At 41.4% G+C, this 11,361-nt stretch overlaps 1 protein-coding gene across 5 annotated transcripts in view; it reads left to right on the top strand.

The window, feature by feature from the left end:
* The first annotated feature begins 3,021 nt into the window (after positions 1 to 3,021).
* Positions 3,022 to 11,361, top strand: part of ash1l (ash1 (absent, small, or homeotic)-like (Drosophila)) — a 35,431-nt gene continuing 27,091 nt past the window's right edge. The window contains exons 1-3 of one of the 5 annotated variants that reach the window (XM_058405309.1): positions 3,022 to 3,173; positions 4,138 to 4,231; positions 10,491 to 11,220. In XM_058405309.1, the coding sequence (XP_058261292.1) occupies positions 10,654 to 11,220 (567 nt within the window). In that variant the 5' untranslated portion in view covers positions 3,022 to 3,173; positions 4,138 to 4,231; positions 10,491 to 10,653. Of the gene's footprint in view, positions 4,232 to 10,490; positions 11,221 to 11,361 lie in introns of all 5 variants that reach the window. The other 4 variants (XM_058405307.1, XM_058405308.1, XM_058405310.1 and 1 more) reach the window with 4 other exon arrangements.

Genomic DNA, 11,361 nt, shown 5'->3' with positions numbered 1-11,361 from the left:
CTTGTTTGGTGATTTTTAGATCCCTTTAGCGATGTTATTAAAAAGAAAAATATAAAATGTATGATGTGATCAGTCAGCTCACTACCAGCGTGTAAAGACTGTCTGACTTGTAAGTCAGTGTTCCCAAAAACCAGTCAGACTGATCATAATTGTTATCAAGGGCAAATCACTAATCACCATTATTTCCAATGACAAATCACTGATCACCAGTGTTCCCAATGAATAATCAATGATGACCAATGTTCCCAATGACAAATCACTGATCACCAGTGTTCCCAATGAGAAATCACTGATCACCAGTGTTCCCAATGAATAATCACTGATCACCAGTGTTTGCAATGACTAATCACTGATCACCAGTGTTCCCAATGACAAATCACTGATCACCAGTGTTCCCAATGAGAAATCACTGATCACCAGTGTTCCCAATGAATAATCATTGATCACCAGTGTTTGCAATGACTAATCACTGATCACCAGTGTTCCCAATGACTAATCACTGATCACCAGTGTTCCCAATGAATAATCACTGATCACTATTGTTCCCAATGAATAATCATTGATCACCAGTGTTTGCAATGACTAATCACTGATCACCAGTGTTCCCAATGACTAATCACTGATCACCAGTGTTCCCAATGAATAATCACTGATCACCAGTGTTCGCTATGACTAATCACTGATCACCAGTGTTCCCAATGAATAATCACTGATCACCAGTGTTCCCAATGAATAATCACTGATCACCAGTGTTCCCAATGAATAATCACTGATCACCAGTGTTTGCAATGACTAATCACTGATCACCAGTGTTCCCAATGAATAATCACTGATCACCAGTGTTTGCAATGACTAATCACTGATCACCAGTGTTCCCAATGAATAATCACTGATCACCAGTGTTCCCAATGAATAATCACTGATCACTATTGTTCCCAATGAATAATCATTGATCACCAGTGTTTGCAATGACTAATCACTGATCACCAGTGTTCCCAATGAATAATCACTGATCACCAGTGTTCCCAATGAATAATCACTGATCACTATTGTTCCCAATGAATAATCACTGATCACCAGTGTTCCCAATGAATAATCACTGATCACCAGTGTTCCCAATGACTAATCACTGATCACCAGTGTTCCCAATGAATAATCACTGATCACCAGTGTTTGCAATGACTAATCACTGATCACCAGTGTTCCCAATGAGAAATCACTGATCACCAGTGTTCCCAATGAATAATCATTGATCACCAGTGTTTGCAATGACTAATCACTGATCACCAGTGTTCCCAATGACTAATCACTGATCACCAGTGTTCCCAATGAATAATCACTGATCACCAGTGTTCCCAATGAATAATCACTGATCACTATTTTTCCCAATGAATAATCACTGATCACCAGTGTTCCCAATGAATAATCACTGATCACTATTGTTCCCAATGAATAATCACTGATCACCAGTGTTCGCAATGACTAATCACTGATCACCAGTGTTCCCAATGAATAATCACTGATCACTGTTGTGTCACACAGTTATTCACCGATCAGCATCATTTGTCCATTCAAATTCAAATTCTATTGGTCACACACAGCCATACACCATACTGCAGGCAGTGAAATGTCTTTTCTTAAACAACTGTTCTGACTGATAAAACCAGAATATAGATCCTTACAAACAGATAAAGAGAAGTATTAAATGGTTCTCATGTTACGCTCTCTCCGTGGCTATATTCACAAGTAATAACACTTTCCCAAGCTGCTCACAACCCCTGCTTCCTATTGCTTGGCATTCCAGATCTTAGCTCCAGCTAAGTAAAGCTACAGCATGCAGAGACATTCTGTACAACTGATGTGTTAATGTTTTGGGGAAGAACCACGCAGGCGTGTGATAGTCAGGTGTCCACAAACTTTTGGCCATATTGTGTAAAATAAAAACAATGCAGCCCAGGTTATTCGTCCAGTCTAACGTACATCATGTAATAACATCATTATGAACTTATTATAAAACATTTTTTTTCTGAAATAATAAATTCATAAATGATCTACAACAGATTTAAAGGTAATAAACATTTAATGTAGTGTTTTTCCCCTTCAGGTCACTGTTATTATGGTGTCATGGACGACAAATCACAAGAAAAATCCCTAATGTGTCTGTAATGACCTGTAATCTGGCTAATCTAAACACCCAAATTCAGGCAGACAAGTCTATCTGTTCAAGACATGTAAATAAACGTGCGGATTGAGCAACGGTGAGCCACGCCCCCCTTCACCACCTGCAGCCAATGGCGTGGCTGGAATCGGCGCGAGCGTGGCAAAACATCGAATGAAAACGATCACACACACACCCCCCCACCCACCTCCCGCCGTGCGTGCGTGCGTGTGGGTGTGTGTATGTGTATGTGCGCGTATGTGTGTATGTGCGCGCGCGCGCGTGTGTGTGTGTGTGTGTATGTGTGTGGGTGGGTGTGTTTCCGCCCCCGCGCCTGACTCCGATTCCCGTGGGAGTCGCGATATTTTCACTGTGGGTAAACACTGCCACGGGTGCCCTAGACATCACCCTTTATAAACTTCTTTAACCTTCATACAAGCGGTTTATTGCGTCTAAACACACACATACATATATACATACAATGTGTATATATATATATATATATATATATATATATATATATATATATATATATATATATAAATTCCTGTATTTTATTTAGTTGCTTGGAAACGGGGCTCCATTTTAGAGAATCAAAAACGAAAACATTTAGGTGGAAATCGGGAGAAAGTGGAAACTCAACATTCTGCGCGCTCTCTCTCTCTCTCTCTCTCTCTCTCTCATTCACACACACACACGCACACATTATATATATATATATATATATGTATATATATATATATATATATACACACACACAGTGTGTGTGTGTGTGTGTGTGTGTGTGTGTGTGTGTGTGTGTGTGTGTTTCCCTATGTCTCTCTCTCTTTCTCTCTCTCCCTCCCCCCCTCCCCTCACTGGGAGAATGCCCGTGTTGTACTGACAGAAACGCTACGGGCTCATCAGACATGGAGGCCCGATTAACGGGCAGAGGCCCATTCTCACGCCTTTAGAAACACGACCCTTCGCCGGTCCATGGACAAGGAAATCCTGGCGACATTTCGGAACATTACGGGTAAACAGACTTCAGCTCTGAAGACGAGAAAGAGGCCAGGAAATTTGAGGGAGAGATCCATTTCGGGTTTCTGTTGATTCAACGCGGCCGCCATTTTGTTGACAGTTCGTGTTTTTTTTTTTTAATGAAGCCGTACAGGCTGTTTGTTTTTTTGTTTAAGTTTGTTTGTTTTATCTGAATAGCTCACGCTTTTACATCTACTCACAGTGTTTCGGAGGAAGGATGCAAGCATTTGTTTTTAAATCACTGTCATTTGGGCAAGAATGATACTTTGCTAGGCTAAGCTGTGGTGTCTCGTTAAAGCTAAGCTACTACGTTGGTGCTCGGAGTTAGCCAGCTAGCCGTATCAGCAATGTGCCACTGACAGGATTGATTGCCCCCTCACCACCACCATTCCGCTGGCATGTTTTTCAACGGTGTGCGTCGCATTGATTGACTGATTCATGTCACAAAAACAAGGCGATTAGTCATGTGCTTATTCGTGGGTTACTGCCACGTTGGTAGGGAAGGCCACCTTAGCGCTTGCAGGCAAACCCTGAAAAATGATAGCTAGCCTAGTGGAGTAAGCTAAGCTGGAGAGAAAAGTCTCGGGCGCAGAAAGGGATTCATCACTACAGCGCTGCTTCCACAGAATAAACATATAGTCACTGCAGAGTGACTGATTTTCCCCTGGACGCATGGTTTAACCTTTCCTGAAATCTATTATTTTATAATTGAATGACTGGCAGTGTTAGTCTGTGTGTACATATCGCTCATAAGGGACATAGGTTTGGGGTCACTGTTGTGATTTGAGCTCAAGGAGCCAGGACACATCCAGGATAGAGGGGGGGGGAATAAATAAACATTTCTTACAATGCTTGCTGATTTAGTATTAGTCTTCCTCCACGACTTTTGATCTTTATTATTACTGTGTGTTTTTTTCTTTTTTCTTTATTTATTTGTTTGTTTTTGGGGACATCAGCAGTTTACCGAAGGAACCACTCATGTTGCCACTCATGAAGGGAGGATTTTGATCCCAATGATGTGAAAGCTCGTGTTTTTTGGGACTCTAAATAAAAGTAAGTTTGTTTACACTCTTTATTAGCATTTATTAAAGCACGTTTATGCCATGTGCATGGTTGGATGGTGGGTGAAAGTCAAGCATCCTCACGTTTGTGTGTCTTTTTATTACTGTTAAGGAGGTGTGTAGGTCATTTCCTCCCAAAACAACTGCAGGGAAGAAAAGGAGAAACACACACACACACACACTGCTGTATTTATTATTCAAGCTTTTTATTAGACATCTGTAACTAGTTGGAATTGTGATTTTCAGCTCTTTGAATTGGAGACAGATTAAATAAAGGGCAGGTGTTTTGTTGTTGTTTTATTTTGGAAGGTCTGTTTGGGTTTCGAACACATTAATAACTCCATGTGGGTTTATCAGGACAGGGTTCTTAACCCATTTTTGCGCTGATTTAGTGACCCACTGTTTGGACGGTCGTTTAGACTAAGACGAGGTAGATCTGTCTGGAACCTTTCATTCACCTTTGACCCTTGACCCCCCCCCCCCCCCCCCAGCCATGTCAATGGCTGTCAAGGCAACTCGCGCCTCGCCGGCCTTGCCTTTTCTTCTCGGCATACTTTTGGTTGGAATCAGTGATATTGTGAAAATAAAAGTTTTTTTTTAATAAAAATAAAAGTTGGCTCATGCTCCTGAGCAGGGGTAAAAAATGTCCACCTACTATTAATATTATTTTCACGGATTGCTGCTATGTTATATCCGGAATATATACGGCTGAACTTAGTTTAGCGAGACTTATAGTCTAGACGAATTGTTTAATTCTAACAAGAGAAATAAATAAAGGACGGGCCGGTCTGTCTGAGTGAAGTCGTAAACAAACGCCTCAGCCGAAGGAATATTTATTTCTCGCTTGTTATTACTAATATTATATATTTTTAAATAGTGTTATTGCTGTAGAAGTGAGTCGAAATAAGGTGATTTTCAGCTGCTCCCCTGAACTCTCATTTCGTGCTCCCAGCCGACCGTGTGCTTTACCTTTTATGGAGTTTTGTGGGCGTCGCTACATGCAAATGAGCTGAGTCAGGAACACACTGTGCATCTTAAAGCTGATTCACCTACACCGGCCAATATGAAGAAAATCGGCTTTACTGAAACTTTTCTCGATCCGTCAGAAGATTCACACACAACTTCAGTAAAAGACTGATCAGTGAGTCCCAGTGTCTGTGATGATTCCTTCTAGTTTTGTCGTTGTTATTAAATGTAATCTGGAGCAGCACTAGCAGGTTATATACAGCTAATCAGCTCGTCTTAATGAGCTTTAATGTGAGAGATATTCTCTGTATTCGTGTTGGCATAAACCACCACCCTCACCTCCATCCCGTCTGCGCATCACCGGCTACAGCACACCCCGGTGTATTGGTCATTTCCACGCACACTCAAGCTGATACGGTCCTTTAGTGTCCAGCTTATCAGATTTGTGTTGTTGATAAGACACTGTCTGCATTGTCTCGCTTGCATCTTTTGACTTTTTTTTCTTTAAAATTTAAGATTCATGTATTATTGAAATTAAAAGGTGACTTAAGCTTTAGAATATGTTCTATGACTTTAATAAACTCTCCTTTTTAAGGACAAATAAAAACACTGACACACAAATTATGGGCTGTAAAAAAAAAAAAGTTTAGTTTTGATCAGTTTTTGTTCCATGTTTAATAATTGGAATAATAATAATAATAATAATAATAATAATAATAATACAGGATAAAGTTGTAGATCATTACAAGGCATTATATTCACATCCTTAATATCATGGAAGGCAGATTGGTGATTAAGATAATTTTGATAGTTAAAAGTTTTCAGTAGGAAATGTGATCGAATCGAAAACTAATCGTGATCAGGATCAGCATCTCGTCATCGTCTCGTAACCATGCTGGGGAAATGAGCTCAGATTAATTGAGTGACGTCTGTTGTCTTGTTATTAGGTCGATCTCAAACATTGTCCATCTGTAGAGAGCGTCTCAGCGCCGTTGTCCGTTCTTAATGACATGGAAGTGCAGGAGAATTTTCGGACAGCTGATCGGACAGCTGGTTTCTGATCACACCATTGGATTTATGTGCAAGTGTGATTTCTTACATTTAAGGCATCAGAATGTGTTAAAGGCAGATAAAGGTTCTTTTATTTGTGGTTTCGGGTTTGTTTTTCGACAGACTTCGTCCACGGTGTCTTGATAGTAGACCTCCTTTACAGGAATGTGTACGCTTTAAATTAGTCTCGATTGAGCAAGGGGTGAGGAAGAACTGCATCGAGAAGAGATGACATGAGTAAGAAACCTCAAGAGGAACCAGATTCATTAGAGATCTGACACCAGATAGTTCGATTATAAATCATTTCAGTTATTGATCTGAGTCAAAAAGCACAATTTATGTAGTTATGAGCAACTCAGGGTAATTCCTGAATGTACAATAGGGTTAACTTTTAACTGTTGAGTTGAACTGACGTTTAATGATGGAGCACAAATTGTTCCACGGCTATTATTATGCCTTTTAATTTACAGTGATCTTTAGGTGGTCCGTGTGGAGGCCAGCTTCCAGTTTCAGGTGATTTTTCAGGTGACCAGAGCGCCAAACTCAAGGCTATGCGCCTCTTACCACAGCTGATTTTCTGTGAAAGCCGATGTTTATGCGAGATATGTTCCAAATAAGAGACGGTAGTGACCTCACTGACCATCAGTCTTTTGGTTTCTGGAAGAAGAGAAGGGACGGTCGTATAGTTTCATTCACTGTGTCCAGGTCTGTGCTTGTCGGACGTTTCTGGCAAGCAGAGGGATTGAGTCAGCCGATACTAAAACCCGTCCTTAAAGTGAAAGTGAAGGAAAGACAGAAGTGGCATTATGGCTTTCTTTTGTTCCAGTTGCGGTTAGGATAGGTTTCCAGCTCCGTGTCTGGGAAAGCTGTGTTGAAATGAATGAACAGTTCAGACTTCTAGTATGCAAACTTTCAAATTCAATCAAATATGTTAATTTAAGTTTATGTTTTTTATTTCACTCAAAAGGAAAGCCAAACAAACACAACGATTCACTATCCACTTTTTTGTCTGCAGCAGTTTTCCAATGAAAGATATCACTCCAGGTTTTACTCCTTAGAAACGAAGAGAGTGTGTGTGTGAGAGAGACTTAATAACTGTAGTGGATAAGTTTGTAGGGCCAAGAACACTTAGGAAATAAGAAAATGATTGTCACTGAGGGAGGGATAGACAGAGGAAAGAGAAGAAGGGAGGGGGGCACTGGAGAAAATGTGTTTTCGATTAGCCAGAACACAGCAGCTTTGACCGCTGTACTGTGAGCTTTCCAAGTGAGTAAGAACAAGTCTTAAGTGAGTAAGAGGAAAAGGCGAAGGACATAAGATGGGGGGTGTCGTAGTACGCCAGAAAGGAGGCTGATGTCATCTGACAGATATTAGGTGATCGATTTTAGTGATCTGTGGTGACTAATCATAGTAAACATGGGGAAAGTCATGACACCAAATAATCGCTGCACACTTATTTTTTTTATTTTATTTTATTTTTTTTAAACCTATATGGTCTTTACTGCCTTGACCGGTCATGCTTATAGCGCTTCTTGGGTCTGTTGTTAAGCCTTTGCCCTTTGCGGGGCATGAAAACTGCCTCTACTTACGTATTCTGCGTCTCGCTCTTCCTCCGTCACTGTTGTTTTGATTGGCGATCACATAGAACCGGAGAAGCCGGCCAGGTTCTCTGACTCCCAGGGGGCCGCTGAGCTGAGGTCACAGCTCTGACTTGCCTCTCAATGATTTTAGCCACAGAAACCACCTGCTCTGGGCAAGCTTTCATCCTAAACACTCTAGAGTTGGTTTGAAAGGTTAAAGAGAGCCGGATATTAGCGCTTCTTTGATCAAAACAAATATCAGCCATCACACGATGCTGCGATTTTTACACCGAATCCTGCTATTAAGATCAAGCAAGAGTCACAACACGGAGATACTATTTGATTGCTGCATCCAGTATTGTGATCTCTTAGGTGGGATTTGATAAAAGTGAGGTGAGGCACTTTCAGATGATCAGCTTCGCCCAGGTAGAGGAGTTCTGCATTTATCAAGAGGTTTAGAAAACATTGCTCATTCACAGAGCTTTCCCATTGTTCATATCTCCTAAAGTACTTATTTTAATCTCTGAAGATGTTCTGGCTTTAGTAGTGTTTTGGAAAAGATGGGAGAAAATGTACACTTATGTTGCCAAAAGTTTTGGGACATCTGCCTTTACATGCACATGAATGTAATATGGAGTTGTCCCGCCCCTTTGCAGCTATAACTGATTCAACTCTTCTGGGAAGGCCTTCCACAAGGTTTAGGAGTGTGTTTATGGGAATTTCTGACCATTCCTCTAGAAGCGCATTTGTGAGGTCAGACACTGATGCTGGACGAGAAGGTCTGGCTCACAGTCTCCGCTCTAATTCATCCCAAAGGTTCGAGGCCAGTCAAGTTCCTTCACACCAAACTCGCTCATCCATGTCTTTGTGGTCCTTGCTTTATGCACTGGTGTGCAGTCATGTTGGAACAGGAAGGGGTCATCCCCAAACATGAAATTGTCCAAAATGTCTTGGTATGAAGCTGAAGCATTAAGAGTTCCTTTCACTAGAACAAAACAACACCTGAATTCAGTGATTTGGAGGTGTGTCCCAAAACTTTTGGTAACATAGTGTGTCTGTGCTGTTTCACATATGAAGGCTCGTCTTGATTATGCTTTGTAAAGGTCAGAGTTCAAGTTGAATCTCTGTTGCATCAAACTGAAGTGGCACATGTTGTCCAGACTGATCTGTAGGAAATTCTTTGTTCATAGAGAAACAATGAAGGCTTCACCAGTGTAAAATCCTTTTTTGGCATCTGTAAGTGCTCTTTCAAAATCAGGCTGCTACAGCATCTCCCCACCATGTGATTACGTCTCAGCAATATGTCAGAAGAAATCTTCTGCTTGGTGATAGTCAGTAGAAAGCAATGAAGTAAAAGTTAGTATGCAAAGACTGTGTGCATTCTAGACAAGTGTGGGTGTGTGTTCATCTTTGGCAAAAGTTTGGAAAGAACCACATCTGGGTATGATAGGTGTTCACAAACTTTAATGTGCAGGTTACTTCACACTATTGCCAAAAGTTTTGGGACACCCCTCCAAATCATTGAATTCAGGGGTTGGGCTCGGCCCCTTAGTTCCAGTGAAAGGAACTGGTGTGTCCCAAAACTTTTGGAAATATAGTGTATCTGTTGCTATCCCCTTATCTGGTCATCTACAAATACAAGTGATGAACGGTGGTACAGTCCTCCAACCTAACCTCCAGTTTTGGTTCCAGATATGCTTTCTTACGTGCAGGTTCTGAACCAGACAGTGAGACTTTTGGTGTTTGAGGGACACAAAATGGGAAAAGCATGGTTTTTGTGTGCAAATATACAGTGGCGATTCTAATGAATCACACCATTACAGATTTAAGTTATGATGTAATTTAAAAACAAATAATGTTATATTTACAGTTTTAGCTGGAAATGATTTTTAGTGAGTTTGGTGGATTTGCATAATGTAGTTATGTAGTCACATTACACTACACCGATGCTGCCAGTAAACCACGTAAAATAAAGCTCAAAATACTCCCGAGTGACCACTGTAGAGCAATTTGAGCAGTGATTGAGGCTGATCCCACCCAGAGGAAAAAACTGCATTTATATCTATATTTTTTGGTCTGGTGTCTTTGGTGTGATGCAAATGGTCCAAGAATATAGCATTTGATCAGAGGACCTGTTGTGGTCACTTTCCCCAGATACAGAGCATAGCAACAACAGTCATGGCAAATCTATAAGTGAGAAATGAGGAATTTTGTGTAATTTGATTGATTCACACACATCTGATCATGAAAACTCGGCTGAATTTCACTCTTTGCAGTACGAAACTCTTTGTATTGCACAGCTTGTGTTCATAAGCAGTCACTCCAGTGACATTGAATACAGCTAATGCTTCGGCTTTGTTCATAAACATTTGAAGTAGAAGCAGTGCAAAATATTGAGCTGCTGTATAAATGCTGTGGTCTTGAATGTGCTATTTTAATTTTATTTATCAGATTTGTGAGTCGTCTATTGATCACCTTGATGCCAGTGGTAAAGGTTAGATGGATCCTCTGTCTTGTGGACAGTATGACTTACCAAGCTGGCCACAGCTATCAGATTTTTTGCCTGTTGCAGTCTATATGTTGTACTTTTCACATTTCAAGATTATAGGTTGTGTACTTGCGTTTTATTGAATTGCTTTATCTCTTTCTCACCAGTTTGAAGGCGACAAGGGCTGGGCAGCCAGGAACGGACCCCACTGCTTCAACCCAACAACTCTTACTATACACCTTCCCATCTGCCACCTCCAACTGGATTCTACAGTTCTGTACTTCTTGCGAGCACATCCTGCTCAGCCCTTCCCTGTTTCTCATATCATCAATGGATCAGAGGACTCAAGGAGGGCCCACCACACCACCTCCTCTCACTGCAAGTGCCCTACCAGTCGAGTGTGAGAAGGAAGGAGGAGGTGGGAAGAAAGATGATGAAGACGAAAAAAAGAAGTGGGATAAGGAAAGGGATGCGGCGCCGGCTGTTCCCTGCAACTCGGAGAGTGCTGGTGACCCGCAGCAGCAGCAGTCTCCACAGTTCTCAGTCAAAGAGACTAGCTACTCAGAGGGCAATGTCAAACTTAAGATAGGCCTCCAGGCCAAACGAATGAAGAAGCCCCCTAAAATTCTTGAGAACTATGTTTGCCGGCCAGCATTCAGAGCGACGGTTAGACATGGCAGCCGAGGCGGCGGACGAGGCAATCGTCGAGTGGGACCCTCTGATGGCAGTGGAAATGCTCCAAGTTTGCAGAAAGATGCAGAAAAGGACTCCACTGGTAATCCCGGAGCACCTCAGTCATTAGGTGTTCCATCCAATAATGCGCATACACCTGCTCTTCCTACTTCCACTTCCACCAGCCCTGAAACTCCTGTGAATGGGAATGCCCCAGCTAAAAGAGTAAGTTGGTTCACTGTGGAGTTTTGAAATGGTTAATGGCCAAAGTTAAGATTAACTGACAAACTAAAATGGAGTCAAGCCAACGTTTTTGTGGGGATTTGTTAATCAAATGAAATGTGTGTATGACATGCTCCAATTTTG

This window comes from Hemibagrus wyckioides, linkage group LG12 (genome assembly GCF_019097595.1).
Source record: "Hemibagrus wyckioides isolate EC202008001 linkage group LG12, SWU_Hwy_1.0, whole genome shotgun sequence".
NCBI classification, from domain to species: domain Eukaryota; kingdom Metazoa; phylum Chordata; class Actinopteri; order Siluriformes; family Bagridae; genus Hemibagrus; species Hemibagrus wyckioides.
The sequence above is the reverse complement of the archived record's forward strand: the minus strand, read 5'-3'. Positions and strand labels throughout refer to the sequence as shown.